The sequence below is a fragment of the Patiria miniata genome, unplaced genomic scaffold (assembly GCF_015706575.1).
Source record: "Patiria miniata isolate m_02_andy unplaced genomic scaffold, ASM1570657v1 HiC_scaffold_27, whole genome shotgun sequence".
Taxonomy (NCBI): domain Eukaryota; kingdom Metazoa; phylum Echinodermata; class Asteroidea; order Valvatida; family Asterinidae; genus Patiria; species Patiria miniata.
The window spans coordinates 7,384,960-7,410,070 of NW_024037066.1; the positions used below are offsets into that span (position 1 = coordinate 7,384,960).

Genomic DNA, 25,111 nt, shown 5'->3' on the forward strand with positions numbered 1-25,111 from the left:
AAAGTTTAAGCAAAATACAGAAATGAAGGGAAAATCCTGCCAATAATTTGAGGAAGAAACTAGCTCCGCCCCCCCCCCCCCGGGCCCCGTGCGCCGCTTTCATAAAAAAAAATTCAGGAGACGGAGACTTTTTATTTGTAATTACAAGGAGCTTCATATGTGAACAGATGGAAACTCCACATAAACCATAACAGTAATCCTACCAGCTATCTGTATGCGACGCATTGCGTTTTTAGCACACAAAAAGTGACCACCGTTAATGTTGAAGGGCGCCACCACTTGTTTTACTGGAGCGCTCTGTAAATCGACTAGCTATGGCGACTGGTAAAGGTGAGATGTGCTTCTTGTTGTCATGTTTCCAAACACATCCAACGAAGCTGTTCGGTCAAATTATGCTTTGAAAATCACCACAGTCTGCAGCTAATGAAGGAACTGTATCCACTCTACCATGGGGAAGACTTCCAGTAAACTCAGCCCCACAGAAATCAAGGATTTGCAAGACTGCACGTACTGTAAGTGTTGCATTTGTTTTCGTTGAAATTGTGCGTGCAGCATTGTCGTGTACATTGTACATGTACGTATGCACTGAACTGTTGTTTTTAGCACGTATTATTACACACTACGTAATGCGTGTCATAGTTGCAAATATTTTCTTGATGCGTTTTGAGTTGTATTATAGATTAGGGTCCATGGCCCGTCGAGGCCAGACCTACAATCACTTTTGTAAGGGGAACATGTCATACGGGTCCTACTAAAATGCATCAACGAGCGTCAACTGGCATCAACAACAACAAACGTCAACCCAGCGTCAACAAATTTTTTATAGGTTTTTGAACATCAGAAGTAGCTTTATATTGTAGAAATAGCGAAAAAGAACATCTTCAGCGTATAAAAAAAAGTTAAAATTATTTAAAAAGTTGGTTTTTTTTCAACGCGAAACCTACAACGAGTTTGTCGATTTAGTATTAGCCGCCATCTTGTTTAGATCTCGGCTTCATGTGAACAAGATGGCGGCCAACACTAAACCGACAAACTCGTCGTAGGTTTCACATTGAAAAAACAAGATAGTGGATATTTTGCCGGAGGTAATGACGGCAAACTAACGATTACTAAAGGTTTGCCGGCAGCAATCCATATCAACAGAGGGCGCTGTACTCTTTAAAATAGGGCTGAATTATAAGATGTATTAAATTCCCACCAAAAGTTGTGTAGCACGTTTGGTGTAATGGTTAAGCAAAGGCTCTAGTAAGCGGGATGACTCGCGTTCGATTCCGACCGCACCACATTTTAAAGTTTTTTTTTCTCATCCCCAAATAAATACGAATATTCTTCTTTTATTATTTTAACATGTCTCAAACATTTTTTGCAGAGTATTACATTTTCTTTTTCAGATTTGTGGCTCTGGAGGATTTTTTTTAAAAGGGAAATAAAGTCCGAAATTATAAAATGGTCTGAATCCCATGTTGTGAATACGAGGTAACAACGATAATTTTGGCATGGAGCCAGACTAAAACTTGTCACCGGAAAATGTTTAAGTAAAAAAAAACAGTAACTGCGCATGTTCAGTGCATATCCGGCAAACTAACGTTTACTAAAGGTTTGCCGTCTCCGGCAAAATATACACTGCCAAAAAACAACTTCTTGAATGATTTTAAGTATAATTGATATACATATGCTGATGATGTTCTCTGTCGCTATTTCTATTCTAGCGACAGATTTTTATCTCATAACGGTCAGTTTTCACACACCTCGAACGTTGACCACACACTTGATACAAACCTAGCTGCACGGAGTAATTTAGTCTGGTTCCCGACCTAAACTAGAATCCCATTCCTTTAACGTACACACGTGAAGGGCACCGCGCCTGTGTTATGGCCGCATTATTTGCGGGGAATAAATTGCATTCGGGTATCTGCTGACGAGCCAATCAGAGGGCGCCTCTGTTTTTGCTGAGTAGGACATCCAACAGCAATCGGGTCGGTAATACATTCAGTATACACAGTGACAGTATGGTCTATTGACCCGACTGCTGTTAGATGATGTATTCAGCATAATCGAGGCATCCTCTAATTGGTGCGCTCTTTGGCAGATCCCCGAATGTAATATTCTTCCGCATATGATGCCATTAATTTGCCAGTGCAATTCATTTGTCAACCGAAGTGGAAGTTCATGGCAGGCAGCTGAGTGAAGTACGGTATGGCCGTATCATATCCCCCCAAAAAAACGCATCCGGGAATACGGATGCGCCTCAATTATTTATGCCGAGTAGGACATCCAACAGCCGTTGGGTCATGATACACGTACATTGTATTTAACGCAGATTAGTTTTTTTTATGCAGCACAAACTTTTGCACGATTTACTCATTCATGTCATTACATGTAGGGTAGACGATTTGTCATTTGTGCATTTTTTTTGGTGTGAAGCAACAAAAGTGCTCATAATCTAAAGATGGGTGCTTAACAACTACCATGACCACCCTGAAGAAGTTTTAGCTGAGTGAATGTCATATTTCAAGAATTTCATTCTAGGATCTCGATTTCAATTCAAAAGTTGCCGAGTCATTTTTTAAAAAATTGCGGCCGAAGTCAGTATCCGGGACACGTTCTCATTCAGCCGATTGCAGACCTACGCGATGTCACGCTCTGAATTGACGAATAATAGCAAACGCACGCGCGTGTGCATCATGTCAACGCTTGCGCGCGTACCTACCGTATTCACGGATTTGCTGAATCACAAACCGACTACTAATGGAAATTTCCAAAAATGTGTCACTTGATGCATCTTTGGAAATTACCTTCTTTTATTGTTCTCTTGAATATGACAGCATGCCTGGAAGAATAATTTCACAGGGTGTTTAGTGCCATTACTATCTTTCCACCAAGTAAGCTTTTCAATAATAATTTCTTAAAAACAAAAATAAGCAAAACAGTGCCAAATTTTTATGAACTAACTTTTTTCAGAAAGCTGCAATCTTGTACAGGACATTAATTCAAAGAAAGAAAAAGAACTAAACCTTATTAAAAGACTATCTGTGAATTGTTCAACACTTTAAATGATAATTTGGAAGATGGTTATTTTGATGATGACTTTTAAAGGAACAGTGAAATTTTGTTGCTATAAGAATCAACATCAGCCTCACTTATTCTGTCGATCGTAGGGTACAAACATGACAAAGGGCATGTAGGCCCTACATGAACTTGCACATGTACATTATAATCACCTTCATGTATACATGTACAATGTACGTGGTGCAGTACTTTCGCTAACTTTTACATGTCAATTCTCATTTTTACATACTCTACTAATCAGTCAATTTTCTCACAGTGGCGTCCAATATCAAGAGCTTGTCACGTTGGTGATATATTACCATCATAATAGAGTAGACCGTAACCGGGGTATATCAGCTAATCAAAGTCCAAATATGTCCAGGACTTTAAATAGATTATACTTTAATACTGATCTACATGTATACACACATACAAATGTAGTAGTGACAATGACAACAAGAATGCACACTGATTGTATTGTTGATGTACCCTAACGTGCCTTAGCCCCCAATGTGGCGCACTTTGATTTTTCGCATGTAGCGCCTAGCTAGAGCAAAAGTTTTAACTGAAATTTCACAGAAAGTGACATTTCATCAAGTTCTAAACACTCCCGTTCATAAATCGCGAGTTTATTTACCTGTTACAAAGTTAGAAGAAGAATTTATTTTGACATGATTTTCCGATTTTATTTTCAAGTGCAAAGTAAACCCTTTGAAAATGCCCCGAAAAATAAGAAAATAATTTTCTGACAAACATCTGGCTGGGTATGTAAGTAGAGATAATAATGATTTATCAGCATTTAACAAGTTAACAGAAATTCTTAAATGTTAATTTGGAATTTTCCGAGATTAATTTTTGAAGTGCGCCACGTTAGGGAACACTCTGTGAATTTGTGCCCAATTTCCGGACGCCACCGTTTTTGAATTTCTGATTAAATTTTATGAAACCGAAACTGTTCACAGAGGTCAAATAGCACGCATTAATAAGGTAAAAGTACCAGTATTTCACTGCATGAATTTGAGGTTTGTCAACAAAGAGGTTTGGCAACACTACACGAGGAAAGTTGGGTAAGCTTCGAAGTTCGCCACATTAGGGAACACAACTACATACTGCATGTACATTAGTTTTGAACATTTTGGACGGAGCCATAAAATAGCCAACCTGGCATGCTTGGTGTGGAGTACCATGTATGCACATCCTATGTTTAATTATTAAACTTTTTTAAATTGTAAATCTTTAGCCAAATGACACACGGTGCAGTTAAATCTACAGCACTTGTACACTGTACCGTACCTTCAATTAATTTCATGAATTTAGGGCACGACTCTTATGTGGGTTATGCCTTGTATTATTTTCAGTGAGGGTGTCCCCATCTGTTGACAAATTTTGGCCATTGCTATTAAAGCCAAATTGTTTTGTGACAGTCCCTTTTTAAAGGGAATGTACAACATTTGCTTTTGCTGCAATTTTCAGAAATAAATGGATTTTGCGGTTAAGTATGTTATAGAAAATAGTGTTAAACTGACTTAGGTACTTCACGTTTTGGGCTTGTAGATGCTGGAAAAACCAAGAAAACCTATCCTATTCTTGTAGTCTGGTTCCCTGACCCCACTTAAGATGAAACAGAGCAATTAATAGGCCTACACTTTGGGGAATTGTAAGGTCAGAGAATACATGTAAGTCTAGCAGGCTTGTACCCCTTCACTGGTGTGTAATCAATTGCAAAGAAAAGTCAGAACATATGAAAAAGTAGGATTAGTTTTTGAAAAAAGCCAGTTTTCTCCAACGCTGGTCGGCTGACCAGCGTTGGAAAAATACAGTTTTTCTTGAAAATGTCAGCACACCAGGATCCATGATTTTAAAGGATGCTTTAAACTGTCATTCCCTAACAGTTCAGTAAGGTATTACGTGATAATTTGATCATTTCGTTCTTTGATGTTTGCAAATGTTGCATCTTTCCTTTAAATTAAAAAAAAAGAAATTCTTAGTACATATAATTTGTAGTCATTTGGTGAGAACAGTTAATGAATCTGGTGACAAATTGGTGGAAAGGCCCTCCCCCATTGCACATAATAACAAAATTGCAGTGCAGTTGATGAAATGCTTTTCATCAATTGTTGGCCATCTATCCACCAAAATTAAAATATTAAATAAGAATTCAATAATAGTCTTAGTTTTAATCGATTTTTTTTTTAATATACTGTAGACAATCATGTTGATACGTGACTTTTGGTGTGAGAACAAAGCACAATGTTGAGCTACACGCAACTGCATTTGTCTTTTTTCCGGGGGGGGGGGGGGATGTGAACTGTTGCGCGATTTGAAACATGCACATGTGTGGTTGATTACTCAACAATGAAACAGTTGCCGATGCTTGACCGCATCTTTAAGCGCTGCCTCCGCACACATTGGAAAAATCAATGAGATGCAGGCCTTGTTTGCTTTTGAGAGTCAGTATTGCATTATGATTGCAGAGCCTCAGAGATGCGTGTCCATGCGCTTCGTGTTAACGACCACCTAGCTGGTTTAAATGAGTTTTGCACTGTCGTTTTTATTTTTTTGGGGGGGGGGGAGGGAAGGGGGGAGGGGACCTTCGTGCTTTCAAATAGGATGTAGCTTCAATTATCAAATTGCAAACGACAACGGGGCTTCATCAGAAACAGAAATATCGTGATGTGCATTAGCCTGATTAAAACTGTAATTGTTCTTTTCATCGTACACTGTATGTATCTCCCTATTGAGAGAATTTCCAATAAAACCTGGCAACCAAGTCAAGACTTTCACTCGGAGCTAAGCAAGCTACAACCTTGTGGACCTTTTCTTTTTTTTAACCCTAATGCTCCTCAGTCCTCCAAAATCCTCCTGGCGGTTTTGGAGGATTGAGGAGGATTGAGGATGAATGGTGTTTGAATTGAAGAAGGGGATGATTTTGGAGGATTGATGATGAATGCATTTTGAGAGGCAGGTCTGTCGGAAATATTTGAAGGATTGAGGCGCTTCATTTGAACATTATGGCAACATTTTGAGGATTGAGGATGGTTCCTAGCACAAGGGGCTTGTGGGGGGGGGGGGGGGGTTTTTTAATTAAGTTGCCACAAAAGTGAGCATGGAGGATCTTAAGTGGTTTCAGTGCTACCGGTAATTTGCAATCTGTCTGCTGTACAGGCTCTTCGTGTACTCTGTCATCTCAATTCAATTATTGAATTATTATTAGTAAGGACCTTCCAGTGTCTATCGTTATGAGCAACCATTAGCCCTGTGCTTTCAACAAATGCTTCAATTTTATTCACTTGACAAATTACTGTAATGGGACCAAGGATTTCCCATGAGTGCTCCGTCATGGAGCTTGCTTCCCTAAGGGAACTTAATTTAAAAGAGAATTTGATCAAGGAAAGTGCAGTTAATATGAGGATAACACAAGATCCTAGTTTCTAGGAGGATAAGCTTTGAAACAATGCATGACTGATATCTTATCCGAAAGTGGTCCTCTGGGGGATTCGAACCGAGGTCAAATACAGAGCATGTGCATTGTTCACCCTAATTCGCAATGAACCTCTCTTGCCTAAAGCTGCCTTGCCTAAAGCTGCCTGAATCCTTTGAATATTGATATCATGCGTTGTCTTAGATACTATAATTTCATTGGTCTAGAATGACCACATGTCCAGTCTAGTGAGTCTACACCATGTTGCATAAATTAGCTCATATGTACACCATGTTGCATATATACACACACATATGAGAGGTGCATGTGTAGGGCATGTGCGCCTCGCAACACAGAACTTTAAGGATTTTGCAGGATTTGGGATTAAATCTGGTGAGGAAACTATCACCATGCCAATGTAGCTTTTCAGTTTGCATGCACTTTCTCTGGTGAAGTATATTCTATGTAACCCCCAGAGCCGTCGCTTGAGCATCTATTTCAAATTTGATTACTCTGGCTGTCACTATTGATTCAATTTCTCACTGTTGCCTGACCGGGAATCGATAGCTCGCCTCAGCTGCTAACCCTTGGATATCTCGCCCGACTTGTGCTACTGATGCGACTGTCCAGTCTCATTACACCTCGTTCTGGAGACCATTTGATCCAATCCCTTCCTCAGACTTTCATAATCCAGTTCCGAATTAACCTAATTCTTAGCGCTTCGTTCTGGGCTGGGGCAATACTGTCGTATAGTTTGCCCTCGTTTCCTTCCCCGGACACCTGACTTAATTTAATTACTTTCTGGCAATGGACTAGTCTGCGGCAACAAGCAAGCCAGCAGTGCAATTTGCAGTGAGAAAATATTCATGGCAGCAAATTAAGGAGCAGGGCACGCAGTAATGAATATGATTCCCCGTTAATTAGTGTGCCAAATTGCTAAATAGGCCTAAATGAAACTTGGATGGGACGTTGAACAGAACATGAACTGTACGGTCTGGTTGAACCGGCACCATGGTACCAGTACATGCATTCTGACGGAGTGTCAAAATCAACATAAACACGTTTATACGAACTAGTTATTGATTGGAAAGGAAACTGGCTCTGGAAAGAAATTAAAAAGCCACCGGCGTTACTGACGGTCTTTCCAGACACTTGTGGTAGTCCTTGGCTTCAGATGTATTTCCCGCTAGCCCGGAAATATATCGATCGTTTTGTCTTCAGAAACGGGAGGTTGTGTGCAGGTCCTTTTGTTGCTTCTGTGAATATGAGTACATACATGTACGGGTGTATATAACCATCACATTACTATTTCAGGTCTTGGATTTCATGGTTCAGCATTTGTTCAAGAATTTTTGATATTGAATGTAAACAGAGGTAAATTGGTCTTTGAACCAAATAAAAAAACTTAGGCCTGAAATGCCTTTAAAAGCATTTGCAATTACGCGGAAATGTACGTGTACTGATTTGACAAGAAAATCTTTGCTGAAAGTGAAGATAGGACTGGTATCAAATACCCTGAAATTAGTCTGCCTGAAATGATTTCAGTCGGAAGAAAACAGTCTTTGAAGGTGGTTTTAGAAAACATGCCCGCTGGCACATGTTCAGTGTATGTGCATAGCAATGGAATCCAGTTACGAGACCCCAAAAATGTGTATGCATTCTGGTTTCTCAAAATGTTATCCACTGAGTTGAAACTTTAACAAGTTAATTTTTATGCACTCCTCTTAAAAGATTTTGAGCAATTCTGTTGCTTCCAAAAAAAAAAAAAAACTGCATAAAAAGCAGTGTTAGCCCAGTAAGAATTGACGTGAAAACACCCGACCCTAACATTTTAGTCCACAACAGAATGGTTACTTCCAATGAACACATTGCCACCTAGATGTGCCTGTTAACTGAAATGTCAGGGTCCTCATCATTCCTCACTGGATAATGTTCCTATGTACCTTTAAAAGCTTTTTACATACACCTGTCACTTAAATTAAATTGTACATGTACGTGATGTTCTGTCTTTGTGCGTACATGTTTACTGTACAAATTCTGAAAAAGGGGCTCGTGTATTGGGCCAACTGTGAACGTATTCCTCTCATCATATTGTGTAGCCCTGAGCCATTCCAAATTTAATATCAGTCTTGTGGAGGCAATAACTCACGTAGGTATTTATTCTGGAGCTGAAATCTGCATCATGGACAGAAGGTGACGTGAGAGACGTGACCTAAACGAGCATTCTTGGTTACCACGGTTACTGGCCCGGGGCTCTAAGCTTTATGGTCAGATACACATTGGTGCTTTCCGTCTTCTCCTGCAACATCAAATCTGTGGATAGGTTAAAACCTATCCACAGATTTGCTGTTAATCCTAAATCTAGAAAAACTGTAAAAGAACTGAGCATGCGAGGAAAGGTTTTTGTATTACACGGTGGTTCAACCATCATCATGATGAGTGACGCTGTATATATTTTCTAGTAATTACTTTCAACCTGCACAAAATTTTCAGCTGATTTTGGAAGAGAGAGGAGATGACAACCCTAAAGTCAAATCAAAATTATGTACAGGGTGAGTCAAAAAAGCGGAACCCAAACCCCAAAAATGATATTTCATGTTTAACAAAATATGTAGCACCAAACATAATTATGACTGGAAAGCCAATTTCATAAGCTACTTTTAGATGAAAAAATTACTGAAATTGGTCAATCCGTTCCAAGAATATCACCATTTAAACACAATGGCCCTTAAACCTGTCTCGTCCAAAAAAAATGCGATTTCAAGAATCGTCGTCACAATTGTCGTTAAACATCACCAGCGATAAAATCTCAGTTTAAACGTTTAAATGTTCAAAAAAGTCTTTTTGAAGGCCCGTCTTTTAAAAAAAAGTAGATTTTATAAATTATATTGTTTGCCTAACCGGGGTTGTTAATAAAGATATTGTGCACTACAGGTGGTGACAGTTGTTGAAACAAGTATTCGGTGTCATTTTCTTTGTTGTTCCAAACAGTCAAAACACACAATAAATTGCTTATTTTGTACGAGACAGGTTTTAGGGTTGTTGCGTTTAAATGGTGATATTCTTTGAACGGATTGAGCAATTTCAGTATTTTTTCATCTAAAAGTAGCTTATGAAATTGGCTTTCCAGTCATTATTATTTTGGTGCTACAATGTACATATTTTTTTAAATATGAAATATATTTTTGGGGGTTTGGGTTCTGCTTTTTTTGACTCACCCTGTGTAATGTACATGTAGGTAACACTTCACAGCCCTTTTGTTGGAGGGGCTATCTGTGATTTTTCAAATTTTAAAGGGTTTTAATCATTTGCAGTTTACATGTATCCCAAAAGTAACCTTAAATTATTATAATCAAAAACCCTACTTAGATTAAAAATCGACCTGGTACTAAACACCCTGTGAAATTATTCCCTCAGGCTTGCTGTCATTTAGAAGAAATCAAGAATTGTAGGCGATTTTCCAACGATCTGTCTTTTGGTTGATTTTTGGAACAAAAAGTTCTTGAAATCATATTTTGTGATCAAAAGGTTGTGCATTAGCCTATTTGAAATATGGCAGAATCAATAGGGGGCGCTGTTTGATGGGTCAATTCTTTTGTATTTACCCAATCCAAATAGCGCCCTCCTATTACAAATGCCATATCTCAAATAAGCTCATCTTTTTTTTTCACTGTTTTCTCCAAAAGTTTAACATGCACAAAGCTGAAACTACGGCAGGTTAGGTTTGGAAAAATTTTCTGTGAAATTTAAGTAGTGGTATTATTGGAAACAAACAAAATGCATCTAAAGTATGAAAAACAAATGATGTACATGCTACCGGTAGTACATGCCTCGGGAGCAAAAAGTAACAATTTGGAAAAAAATTGAATGATTCAGTGTTCAAGCTCATGTTCAGATCAATCCACGCCAAACTGTTGATAAAAACCAATCAACCAAATTGCACTGTCAAGTTGTCACTATGGGGCGAGACAGTTATTCCCTCCGTACAATACTTTGGCAACTAAACTCATTAGTAAATGTGAATAACCTTGCATCTGCACTGCAGAGGGGACCAAGTGTATCCCCCAAAGAGCTCAGTGAAGAAAGCATCACACCATGTAAAGAGATACTTTGGCTGGCTATCGACGGACAAGCCTTAAAGCCAAGCCAGGCTGGGCCATTATCGAGCCGGCATCGATTAATGCATTTCATTATCAGGGGGGAACAGGCTCCAAGCCTCTCATGCCAGGAGTAATTTCTTTTACGCGCTTGAGAGCGTGGTTCCGTTTAGACCTGGCTGACCTTTTGGACAATTTTGCTTTTCATGGGGAAGAGATTGCTGGGGGAAGCAGTACGTGTAAGTCCAGAATTCTCTCATTCTGACTCCATTTTTTTGGCTCCATCTTTTTCCTAACTCCTCCCCTGCTCACGCGGAGAGAGGAAATCACATAACTTCCAGATGAGTTCTCACTTTAATTTGGGTGTCTGTGGTTCGTGTCGCTCCTTAAAGTGATGCAGTCTCTTGTAGGATTTGATTCTAATATCTTTGTTGCCCCCTACCTGGAAAACCTGAGCTCATACTACGGCCTACATGATAATATACAGTTTCGACTTATTTTGGACTAATTGTGACTTATTTATGAATGGGAATAAATATGTCCTTGGCCGGTTTTCAGCAAGTACGTTTAAACCCGGCTAGGGGCCTGGTCTCGGATAATGTCCTTGCCTTCGACTCGGGCCATTATCCGCTGCCAGGCCCCTCGCCGGTTTAAAACAAAGTATTTAAAACGGCCAAGCTCACATTTATTCCCTTATTCACATCCTGAAATAATGGAATTTATTTCTTTTGTTTGCATTTTCTGGACCCAAAGGGCCTCTTTATTAAGTCATTTTGAATAGTACATACATGTATCGGTAATGTCCTAAACTCAGAATAGGCAAGCGTAGACTTGTATTCAGGCATGTCAGATATTCCTGATGACTGACAACCATGCTAATAAATGTAAGTGCTCCACAGATAAATGTATAGCTCAAATCCGTCTCTTATACAGTCACAGCCAGGGGTCCGTGTACCTTTACATAAAAGTTAACCTCCCAGCCTCAACCCTTTTAAGATTACAATCCCCCAGCTCAGAACCAGATCTGGAAACTATGCGTCCGGGAGACGGATAAAGTATATCTTGGGATGAAATCTCTCTGAGCAATCCCAGGGAGAATTCCGGTGGCCGAAAGAAGAAGAAGAAAATAAAACAAAAAAACAAAGAACAAAAAAAATTCAAGATATGCCCAGCAAAATTGCTTCTACCTAATTCTCTTGACCTGTTCATGGAGAGCGGTTTTCTGTAAAACATGATAAGCCTTTTGAAAAATTATTTTTTGTTTGGATGATATTTTACGGTACTTTGAACTACGGTATGAAGGCTCACCTTCAGTTTGCATTATGTATTGTACAATGCAAATAAATCCCAATGATCTGATTGGTTGGTTGTTGATCACATGTCCTTTTAATTATTCCGTCCGAACCCACTGCCCAGCCGCGCCCCAAAAATAGAAGCTCTATTCCACGGTAAATAGAAGTTCTATTCCACGGTAAATAGAAGTTCTATTGCACGGTAATTAGAAGTTCCATTGCACGGTCACACTTTTGGTGGCTCTGACCAATCAGATGACGAGTATTTATTTCAGGTGTTGTGTATTGTTTCACATTGGTGCAATGGAAAGAACAATTTCATTCGGTGACAGGTGGAATGTTCAATTCCACTTGTCTCGTGGAATGGAGCTTTCCATCTGTCACCTCATGAAATTATTCTTACCATTGCACTCATAAACATTCATTGTTTGTATACAACATGTATGTAACAAATGTGCTCTTCTCTCTTACATGTCTTAGGCCCAAAAAAGTCTCTGGTTTCTGGTATGTGCGCGTCGCCGTAGCCATGCAAAATGAAATTTTTTTTTTCAATGTAAGATGATGTCTCAAAACCGCCAAACTCACTGGTTTGACTGGAATCCTGCTGCTGCACAATTTTGACGTGTTTTTAGATGGGGTTACGATCGAGTATAAGCTTTATGTGGCCTCTCTGGACTCCCATATATTTTGCACTAAATTTAGTCGGGCACCATTTTCAGTCATCAGTCAATATTGGAAGGAAAAAAAAGTCGCCGCACCACTTTTGGGGCAGGCTCCATACCAGAAACAGGAGACTTTTTTTGTTGACTTTTTTTTTGGCCTTATTCTTCTTTTAGCATTTTCCCCAAACCCTTTAGATAGTGGATTTGATTGACACTAATAAGCACTAGGTAAATTGTTGTAACTTAGCAAGGTCAGACGATCAGTTACAGAAACGTTATTGTACATTTTATATTTCCACTCCGGTTTCTATCTGTTTTGACTACGTCTAGCAGCCAGCCATTGTGAAGAAACAGGAATTCCGTCTGAGCTATTGAAAATAAAAAGATCTATGCAAAAGTTTCTTTATCATTTTAAAACGATCACTTTCCATAATAGTTTAATAGCTGAGTATACCGGTACAAGGACATTTTTTTCCATAAGAATCTTTAAATGCCGTTACTAATGTTAAAGACAGTATTGCAAAATGAAACAGAAGGAGAAATTTTCTAATATTCCTACATCTACATACATGTTGAGTTTGTTACCAGCTGATCTTGACTGATCCTTTGATGAAAATAGCCCATTCGTGTTGATAAATAGTACCTGCACTCCTTGGCAGTGATTCATCAATGATGAGCCAACAAAGACTGGCAGGGCACCATACTGGGAGAAACATAATTGTATTATCTCAGGAATGACTGCTACGTGACCTGCCGACGACAACCTGTGACGACGCACAATGCGGGTGTCACATTGCTTATTCTTATGTAATGGGCTCAAGTACATGTACCAGTACTTTAGATGCTCCTGTATATATTTCCCCTTGTATTGCTCAGTACCGTAATTTTCGGAATATAAGCCTCGGCTTATATGTTGATTTTGCCCATGAAAATGTTTATTGCGGCTTATACACATCATCAATTTTCATATTTGTTTGTAAGAGTATCGACTGTTAATGATTTGATATAACTTTTGTGGCCCTTTTTTATAGCTTTCGTAGTGTAAATGGTACTGCTTCAAAGCATTTTGACTAGAATTTGGAGTTCGCACAACATTGAAACCGCTGCGGTCGGTGCGGCTTATGCGCCAGTGCGGCTTATACACCGACTTCAAATCTTGATTTGCAGATTTTTGCATGCTGCGGCTTATACACCGCGCGGCTTATATTCCGAAAATTACGGTACATTTATTCAAAATATAAACAGGATAAATGTACAGTATTTTGTAAACATGTTAGAAAACACTTCTATTTATTCCCCATCGAAGTGTTACCGGTACGTCATAATGACCCGGGTCACTACACTTTCCTTGACGATCATGCTTCACACATAGCAACCGAATCGGCTGTTTACAAGTATGGTGAACAAACACACGAAAAAAAGAACACAAACTTCCAAATATTGACCGCTACTCTGTAAGTTCTTGTTTCGCTGACTAGCTTGAACGATGCCAATAAATTATCTTGTTGTGTTGTCGAAGCGGAAGTTGACAAGATGATTTGATTTCATAGCAATTTGGCCACCACAAATCACCTTTGGATAATTGGCAAAGAGTCACCACCATACCTTAATGTGTGGCTGCCATCTTTGGTGGAGCATGTGATCCCTTTACTATGCCAACGACCGGAATTGACCATGATTACATCATTACTTTGATTGCGAAGTACCGTACGTGTATGTCCCTCTTTTTAGATCCTAAATAAATATTAAAAAACAGGTTCGAATTCTGCTCTCTTCCATTTTTGTGTCTCAAGAAAGGCACACAACATGTATGTGAAATGCAAAAAAAAATTAAATGGATGACCTTTTTAGGCCCAACGGGTTCCCGAAACTGGCAATTCAGTGTCAATTGTCGAGCAAGGGAGCGGCCTCAATTTACGTGGACAACTCTCCACCAATGAAGGGTTTCCACACAACGCGACAAAAGCAAGAACGACTGAAGGCCTCCATGAATGCTGTGTGAACTTTCGCAGTAACACAATGTATTTTTCTCTCTGTTTTTCATTGCAGTTGACAAAAAGGAGCTGCAACAGTGGTGAGTATTTCAAGGAACCTAAGGCCTTGTACAAAACAAATTTTGAATGAAATTTCCAGAAATTTGCAAACTCTTTTAGTTACATGTAGGAGCAGGTCTAGATCTGTTGCACCGTACATGTATGTGTACTGAAAAGTTACATCCCCTTTTTCAAGAAAGTAAGAAATATTTAGTTCTTATCCTTGAACAATACATTTACAGTATCTGTCTACAACTGTTTTAAAGTAGTCTTCAAGTTTTCAGTAACCATGGTAACAAGTGCCGAAAACTTCAACTTAAACATCCTCTATGTTTCTACTGAAGCATTCTGATTTTTTACAGAACTCGTCGCTTCATGAAGAATTTTATTTCAGAATATTATAATCCTTTTTAAAACGCATATAAAAATCACGAACACGATGCGAAGTCATCAGCCCGGTAACAAACACCATGGCAACCGTTACACTGCAATAGGGTATCGCAATAACACTGACACCACACTGTGTGAGTTCAGGTGGAAGCGATACACAAAGCGTTTGGTTATTCATTAGAGAGGGATGATCTTTAATCAAGAGTCGGCAAATATCAGCACGGATGAATGATTGTTTGTGTTTGATCAGCCGGTAGCCATTATTAAGAAGTGGGAATTTTTTTTTTTTTGGTGACAACATGGGTTGGAGTTAGGGTTGCAGCGACCTTGATTTTTTTTTTTTTTTTAACTGCTCCTGAGACAAATTAAGCATGAGCATGGGTGAATTGAAGAAGATTGCTGACGTTAGAAAATGAAATTTGAGAAGTCTGATAATTTGGTTAGGTGCACGTTTTACTTAAATACGCAGGCATGCAACTTTTCCTCGGATCAGCTGATTTCCTCGTTTTTCACTTCACACTTATGCCATAAAAAAATTTAAAAAAAAACTGGAAAGTCTTGTAAAGATTGGAGTTTCCTCTTTTTTTGTCACTTCCCAGTTGTATGCCTGAATACAGCCTGTGGCTTATAAGAAGGGGCTACTATTTTTTTGTTTTAAAGATAATCTAGTCTATCTTGCTTACCATTTTTGAGGAGGCAAATAATTGAACTCTTTTGTGGCAGGACATGTGCTCTTTAACTATTCAATGTGTTTAAATTGTGGGGCATTGGAGGTTCCCTCACTTTATTTGGTTTTTGGTTGCTCACTGGATATTTCTTTTTTTCAACAGGCATCGAGATTTCATGAAAGATTGCCCGAGTGGCGCCTTGAGAAAAGAAGTGAGTACTTAGGGAAAAAAACATTTGTATGTAATTTTCTAAGTGATTCTCTAAGCTCTAAAGCCTTGAAAATTAAGTGAACTTCGACTATTTCTGAAGACACATTTCTGAAGACACAATTAACTTCTTAAACAAAAGTTGCTAGATCTCTTCTACATTTCAAAGACCTACAGTCAACTGGCACCCAGACAATTCTTTACTTTTTTTAAAAGCTCTTGTTCTGTTGCATTAAAAAAAAAATTCAGAACTTTATTTTCTGCAATTTTATTCTCTTTTTGTGGAAGTTGGTGAAATTGTGGTCAATACCGTTTTTGGACTTGTTTAGACCCTTTACCAGAACCACATCTGCACAAATAAATAGATTTTGCTCTATCGAAGTTTGAACTGAATGTGAAGTCAAAATGAACGAAGGAATTATAAAACACTCTTAAAGGGAAAATACAACATTTGCAAGCATAGAAAAATAAAACTTTTTACGAAATACCTTACTAGGATGTTGGTAAATGACAGTCTAAAGCGTCCTGTAAAATTATGACACCTGGTGTGAAGTCATTTTCAAGGAAATGGTATTTTTGTATACATTTCCAACGGTGGTCGGCCGACCACTGTTGGAAAAACCTAACTATTTTCAACTGCTGCTTTAAATTACCTTTTTTTTAAGTCCAAATGTTGTTTGCTATTGGTTGCATGTTCATGAATGGGGGCAGGCCAGCTAGACTGGTTCCCTTACTGTACATTTTTCCGGCATCTATAAATCGATCCATTTCATTTTCAGTGGAGTCAGGGAACCAGACTACCTGAACATTTTTGTTTTTCTTGGTTTTTCCTGCATTTTCGAACACAAAAATTCAAACATGTCAGTGTAACAATATTTGATCTATTATACTGACCCCTCAAATAGTTCATTTCTGAAAATTAAAGCAAAAGCCAATGATATACATTCCCTTTAACATTAACCCCCTAAAGTACCACATACTACAAAGTACTGCAAAAATTATGTATGCAGGTACCAAGTGCTAGAAAGTGCTATGCCTTACTTATATGCTGAAGTACTGCATACTACAGTTTACTTTTTTGTAATATTTTTTTAGCTTTAGGTGAGATTAGGGATGTACCGGTAACAACACAAAATTTTGATCGAAGCAATATTTGTCAAATGTTTGTGTTTCACTTCACCCTCTCTGTCCAATGTGGTTCGCAAGAGTTCTAAGGAGCCCTGTTGAGTCAAAAACCCTCGATGCGCGAATTTCCGTCTCACAGGCTGCTGGGAAACCTTATCAGGTCCTTCAGGGTCTTGAAAGGCGAAACCTGGCAGTATGGTTGATATACCGGTACATTTGTACATTCAGATCTCGACACTTCTACTCGATAATACTCGGCCTTTTTTTGCTAAGCCGGCAGGCAAGACTGGACTGCCAAGGGCAACTGACAGGCACATCCATCTAGCCACGTGTGCGTTAATGAACGCGGTACATCTTGATCGGGTTCCGATAGCCCATTAGGGATACCTTACAAAAGGAAAATGTCAGGCCGTTAATTTGGCTCCCTGGATGCGGCTGCCATGGTAATGCTGGCAAGAGAAGGCCACTTAGCTGCGACACCTTTTTTTTCCCCTTCTTATCTCCAAGTTTAGACAAGTTTGAGTGTTTAGGCCATATTAAATGCCAAGCTCGTCTATCTAAGCATCAGCATCACGATTAGAACATGTTCAACGTGCGAGACTCAACAAACCACTTGTAGTTAACTTTCCCTGTGCTCAGCTTCTGGGCCCGATTTCACGCTGTCCAAAAGATGATCTTTTTGCCGACAAAAACATTTTGTTGAGCTTTTGGCTACAAAACAGAAGTACACTTCTATACATTGACCAATGAAGCTTGCTTATAGTTAGGTTTAGATTAATTATGTTTGACATGCACATACTAATCAATGCAGTAAGTGGAAAATTTTTCCCTTTTTTTTTGGTCTCACTTTGTCATACTGTGTTTAAAACTCATTCATCAATGACAGCAGATTTTTTTTCAATTTTCCTTGTAATTTTAAGCTCAATATCAGAAAAAAAGTTTTTAGAGCAGAGCAGTGCAATTATTGGCAATCGATCAAATCCATTTTTCAAATTTCTTGTTGTTTTTTTCCTTTTCATAAGACTTGATTTGTTTCCTTCTGCATAATTTCTACATTTCAAGTTCAATTGTTTTATTTTGCAAGTACAAGGCAATGCTTTCCTTGACTGCATGTTCCTTGACTGCATACGTGTACTTAACCTCTAAAATAGCTGCCAGGTATCAGTTTAAAAAAAATTCTTCATATTTTACTGTCAGCATCAGCAATTGGCTTGTTTTCCCCACTCATTGGAATAACTGTAACTTGAATCAGTGATAAAAGACAACTGCGAACAGCGCAAACAAAGTGGTTCTCATTTCAGTTTTGTAATCCATGCTCAGGTATCATGGGATTGCAGCTGTAAGACAGTTATTGAGTAAGGGCATCTGTTCTGAAACCGAATCAATTACACACTGCAAAATATCTGCCGCACTCTCAATTGTTTGCCGGCAGCAGTCTTCTAACCCATGCAATATCTGATCTGCAGTGGCATGCCTCTACAAATACTCCCCCTCACTTCAGCGGGACCCTCAAGGGCCTCCCAGTTTCATAAAGTCAAGCGTGCATGATGTAATAGTCTCTAAAGCGCTCCGGTGCGGTAGCCGCGATGTTAATGTCATCGATCTCCGCGGAGACAAAAAAATTCAGGTTACTTGGTATCCGGACCAAAACAGGTCAGCCGCGCTCTGAAAGCCTGATGAGGCAACAGGGAGAGGCGAGTTGTGAGACGTTCTTCAGACACTTTAGAACTCCTTTGTGAGGTGGCGAGACCATTTCATAATTTCTTTCCCCTTGATCGAGCACGTGCCAGGTGGAACAGAATGGAACTAGATTATATGATTGCTTCCAGATCTGAAATTGACCGTAAAACGGAAGTCTAAAATTCTCAGACTGTCTTTTATAGAGTTGATTTCCTTTGTGAGTGACAGCTTACAATGTAAAGATCATTAATAAAGTAGTTGAGAAGGTATCATTTGCACAACTTACAGCTTTTGTGATATCTGTGAAATGTTATTTAACTTACCATGCAAAATTTGGGAAGAACTTGTTAATTTTTTGTATTTGAAAACTACTTGGTTATTGAAGAGGCTGAACCATCCATCACTAGAGCTAACAGTTTACATCACAATAAAAAGAAATATTTTTCTGCCAAACAAATTATCTATCAAATCAGAAATATAGTATGAAAGTGAAACAACATGTTATTTGTAGACATACTCTTGAAAGCATGACATTTTTGTTTTAAACGATTTTGCTATATTATATTCGTCATTGTTTGTAGGAGTTCCAGACGATATATCAACAGTTCTTTCCCAACGGGGATCCTTCCAAGTTTGCCAGTTTTGTCTTCAATGTCTTTGATGCAGACAAGGTAAAAAAAAAACTTCCTCATTCGTAAACTGCAACAAAATGACAACTGAGTGACTTCAAAGTTTCATCCAAACAATGCGCTGTTTTGGTTTATTTGTTATTTGGGCCTGTGTTGCTGGAGGACCTCTCCTGGCCACGACCTGACCTGTTAATTTCTGTCCATCCATGTATCAAGCCACTGCTGAGTAACAGAAAAACAACTGGTCACAAATTGGACAAACTCAGTTGGTGTAGTTGGAATGAATGTAAACATCTTGCCGTACTAGTCAAAATGAAAATGTTGAGAGCCCATTATAAGAGCGCTGAAATCAAAACGCTTCTTTTATGTGCTCTTCGCAGTACGATGACGTATGTGTATGTTATGTAGCCCGACAGTGTGCATGCACTCTCTTCACATTTGGACAGATTACGAAAACACAATTTGTCCATTTAAAATGAGCATGCCACCAAAATAACACATCCCAAACAAAATCTCATTAGAGCCAGCATTCCTCAGAAGAGTTAATTTTCCAACACACACCCCAGAACACACACAAAAAAACCCCAGAACAACAGAAATGGAAAACCAAAAGCACGACGCCATGCAGGTAACACCTTTTTGACGCCCGGACATTCCATTGCTGCTTGGGGGTGGAGCCAGCCCCTGCGAGGGGCCAATTACCCAGGGGATGTGTTTAATTACCCTTCCTGACCAGTGGTATATTCCTCTTATAGTCTTCCATGGATGACATCATTGTTTTTATTACATATCAATTTTCCTCCTCTAGTTTTTAAAACTAGCCTGTGTCATACCGCACGCCACGATATCATGACTTCTATTATTGATCCAACACAGCTTGATGCGTCCATCTGTCAGAGTAACAAAATTGCCATCCGTTTCATTACATGGCAATACCAGCCTACAAATTCACTTGCAATGACCCATCGCTTCGAATGACGTGTTTTTTTTTTTCTAACAGAAATATTTAAAATCAATATACATGTACATTCACTGTATTGATATTCCCAGTGTGCTTGTGTCTTTATACCATATGTCTCTGGTTTAGCATGCTGGAACGTCAACGCACACTGCACTATAGAAGACTAATTTGATTATCTGTCAACACACCCTCAAGGGGCGGATTTCGTCAACCTGTTCGTGATTTTTTCCCCACCCTTAAGTTGATTAAGATTGAATCGCATGAAAAGCTCTTGAGTTTGTTTTGTTGGGTTTTTTTTTCCTGGCATTCAGTTTAGCCATCAGTGCTGCAATGAATGATACACAAAAAAAGTAATCACTCTGAATCATTCTGCAAATTCTTTGCTATTCACGCATAAAATGCTTTTAAAATTTTTCTGGGGAGATCTTCAGCTTTTTAAAATCAAATGACCACAAATTTACATTCATCTTAAATGTCACAGATACCCTGTAGGCCTACATGTACCTTCTGTTTGATTTTTACATATAAATTAATTTGAAAGAAACATTCGCATCAGTGAAAAGTTTGGCAAAAAATATCATCAGGTGAGCAAAAAATGGACAGGATTGGAGCTTGATGCTGCTTGAATGTAAAGTCTGCTTTTCGCATAGTCAATATTTGAAGTACTATTTCAATACTAATAAAAACCGATAGCCTTCATCGAGACAGAAGTAATGAAAATGAAAGTGATACATTGTGAACATGTTGAAAATCATGTACAGCATATCGCTGGTTAAGACAATGTGGAAAATTTTTTAAAATGTGTCACATAATGTTTGCAAGTTTTCGCAGAAATGTGTTCCAGTACAAACATGTACAGTATATTTATCCATTTGATATTGGAAACCTAGGATTTTTGTTTTCATTTTCAGTCTGAGGTGGGGTGATAGGAGTCGGTGAGGCAAGAGCTTGAAGAGAGCCTTGATTGTAATCATGTACGCCCTAATAGTTGACTACCCTTCTAAATCCAACAGAGTCCAACGGTTACTCATAATCCCGCACAATCCAACTTGTCAAGTTGTTGGGTACCTGAACATAAAAAAAAAAATGACTATACCCAAACCAACAGAATCCAACTGTACCTTATTTTTCTGTCTGCTGCTGGATCCAACAGAGTCCAACTTGGCGTTATTTACCAGTACCCAACAGAATCTGACTCTGAATGTTTTCAGTTGCCTGCTGAATCCAACCGATTTCAACAGGAATACATACAAGGTGTTTACTGCTCAGTCCAACAGGATCCAACGGATATGTGAGACAGTTGGATCCTTTTGGACTGAGCGGGGTTGGGGTTTGGACATTGGACGATGATTGCCTACAGTTGTATTTTTTCACGAACATCCAATATTGTTTCGGGAATTGAAGGTACCCCATGTACACTGTAACACAATACCTGAAACTTTCTCTGCTGCACAGCCACATTAATTATACACCGATATTTTCACATCCTGTCTTGCGAACAGCTTACCGGTAGTATCAGTCCGTTGGACCGATGAACATGACAGATCATCTGTGGGATTTCCACAGTCTCTGGCCATTTTACGCTGTGCCTGCGTTGATACGATATGATGAATGGCTTTGTAAATGAGACATTTGATATCGTCAGAACGCTCACCACATTATGATCCTCCCTAAGACTAATTGAGCACTGTGCAGATAATATCATTTGTCTAGTGCATTTACCTGCAGATGGCCAACGGTTTCCATGAAACTAAAATATGACCCATTCAATTAATTTCTCTGCATGTGGAGATCGACCTGAGCTTTAAAAATCTTGTCTAAACATTACACTTGTATACATGTACATGTATGTCTGTTCATACTGGTACCACGTAAAAACAAGTAAAAAATGAAACTGGTAGAAATGAAGTCATAGAATCTTTGAATAGGATTTTCACAAAAGTATGATACCAGCAACGATGACCATCCATCCATCTGTACTCTGACATGAAATATATATGATTCCCAACAGATAGTGCATGTCTATAGTTTATCCAAAAGAATATCTATCACACTTTTTAAGCATCAGTTTAAACAAGACTATTTTTAGCAGGCAGTTGTTTCAAAAGTACACATTCCGGCTGATGACTTGTGCACTTTTTTCCCCGTCTAGATTTGGCGGGTTTTTTTGGCAGCCAATATGAATCCGATTCCCATCCGCTTCTTTGATTATCGCGCCAGCGGAACTTGATCCCTGACCATAAAGAAAGCCTGAGATCCGTGAGGATTGTAAGTTGATACTGAGTCCTTGAAAGGCCTGTCTAGTTTTTTTTTGCAGCCCTTTTTGTGCGAACGTACGCACGAGGCAGGAAGTATTGTCTCTGCTCCGTTGACACAGAGGGTCTCATCCTCGGCAATACGAGATGCTCTCCTTGTCCAGACTCGAGACAAATGATGGATGGAGTTTTTTTTACTGGAGTTCTTTATCTTCAAAGTCTGCAGTTATTATAATTTGACAATCTTATGGCGAGTTGCCAGCAAATTGTAATCCATGTCTGCAGCTTCGCGGTTGGTTTCTCTAGAAATGATGGTTTGCTTGACTTATGTTGTGCGTGCGTTGGTCAGAGTTTGTCAGTAGGGAGCTTGTCATTTTGGAGCTTGACCAAACTAATTTAATGAGAGAGTTTTATCACTTTGTTGTGGGATCGATCTGTTCCCAATGTTTTATAGTGATAACTGTGATACCCTGTATCAGCCATTGTACTGGTATTACAAGGCTGATGCGATTAATTTCAACCATTTCAGTCACTACAATACTCCAAACTGCCCAAAATAATGACCATGTTAAATGGGGTTTACCCGATGTTCCCCAACACCAGTGTGTTCCCCAATACCTATGTTCCCCAATACCTATGTTCCCCAATACCTATGTTCCCCAATACCTATGTTCCCCAATACCTATGTTGCCCAATACCTATGTTGCCCAATACCTATGTTGCCCAATACCTATATTCCCCAATACCTATGTTCCCCAATACCTATGTTCCCCAATACCTATGTTCCCAACACCTATGTTCCCCAATACCTATTTTCCCCAATACCTATTTTCCCCAATACCTATGTTCCCCAATACCTATGTTCCCCAATACCTATGTTCCCCAATACCTATGTTCCCCAACACCTTTGTTCCCCAATACCTATGTTGCCCAATACCTTTGTTCCCCAATACCTATGTTCCCCAATACCTATGTTCCCCAATACCTATGTTCCCCAATACCTATGTTCCCCAACACCTATGTTCCCCAACACCTATGTTCCCCAATACCTATGTTCCCCAATACCTATGTTGCCCAATACCTATGTTCCCCAATACCTATGTTCCCCAACACCTATGTTCCCCAATACCTATGTTCCCCAATACCTACCATGTTCCCCAATACCTATGTTGCCTAATACCTTTGTTCCCCAATACCTATGTTGCCTAATACCTATGTTGCCCAATACCTATGTTCCCCAATACAGTCGAATCTCGTTAGTGCAAACTCTGTTAATACAAAATTCTGTTTATAACAAACATAAAGCCTTAGTCCCGACTGTGCATTTATGTGCACAATGAATGGGACTGATGTTCCTCTTAATACAAAATTCTGATACAACAAACAATATGGCTACATGTAGGTCCGAACGAGTTTGTATTAACGAGACTCAACTGTACCTATGTTCCCCAATACCTATGTTGCCTAATACCTATGTTCCCCAATACCTATGTTCCCCAATACCTATGTTCCCCAATACCTGTATGTTCCCCAATACCTATGTTCCCCAATACCAATGTTCCACAGTACCTATGTTCCACAAAATCCTTAGGGTTAGGGGTTAGGGTTATAGGGTTGGGGAACATACATGTACAAATGTAGGTAATGGGGAACATAGGCATTGGGGAACATAGGTATGCACCCTATGTAAATTCAGAGGTGTAGTGTACTTTAAGCTTGTTAAATTCCAAAACAATTTTCAAAATATGAGCTCACTTTACATACACCAGGAAAACTGTCAACCTTAAACTGTATTTCCCAAAAGACATGGCAGTGCCTGTATGTGTTGATGCATCACTCTTTCAGGCAAATTCTGCCTCAAAAGTTAGCATGTTCTTTTCTCTGCTTTAGTGCTTATTGTCTCGGTCAAATGGGGAACAAATCAAAGAGCTACATGTGTATTTAATTACTAGAGCGCTAACTCACTGTACAAAATTAAGCCTGCTGGGTGCATCCATGTTTGTGCATAAACCTATGGAAAACTCAAAATTCAGTACGGCTTTAGCGTGGCTATTTGCATATCTGCGTTTTGTATTCTATGGTCAGTGCATTATCGAAGCCGATACACCCAAAACTGATTCTGGTACTGCGCAAACCTGCACAAACGCATGCATATAACTTAAGCACTGCTGACATTTTTGGCATGACTTTTTTTGACTGTCGTACTCACAGAAAATGTGATTATGTTGTTCACGTATGTTGTACTTACTTATTGCATTTTTGAGTACATTATCCGAAATCCATCCCGTGTGATTTCATTGTATTACACACAAACACGCACATGAATTCATAATGTCAGCACCCAGGACAGCTTCAAAGTATCGCCACACAGGGGAACGAGGAGCTAGCGCTCTAGTAATTTAATACAGCTCTATGGAGAAACCTGTTTTTGCAGAAGATTCTTAGCGACCTCAAGAAATTTTGCCCCCAGCAGATCTAGGCCTTAATTTAAACAACCTGGGAAATACCCATCCCAACTCGTGAAATTTTGGAAACGAAATCTAAATTAAATTTTCCAGTACTGCGTACCGCCATGCACGGTGCGCACCTGACACACGAGACTGTGTGCTTTGTCGATGCAGCTTTCGTTGGAAGGAGTTCACT

At 39.2% G+C, this 25,111-nt stretch overlaps 1 protein-coding gene across 1 annotated transcript in view; it reads left to right on the forward strand.

The window, feature by feature from the left end:
• Window positions 1–271: 271 nt before the first annotated feature.
• Window positions 272–25,111, forward strand: part of LOC119734446 (neuronal calcium sensor 1-like) — a 30,888-nt gene continuing 6,048 nt past the window's right edge. The window contains exons 1-4 of the mRNA XM_038207949.1: window positions 272–512; window positions 14,570–14,594; window positions 15,774–15,822; window positions 19,205–19,294. Coding sequence (XP_038063877.1) covers window positions 449–512; window positions 14,570–14,594; window positions 15,774–15,822; window positions 19,205–19,294 — 228 coding nt within the window. The 5' untranslated portion in view covers window positions 272–448. The remainder of the gene's footprint in view (window positions 513–14,569; window positions 14,595–15,773; window positions 15,823–19,204; window positions 19,295–25,111) is intronic.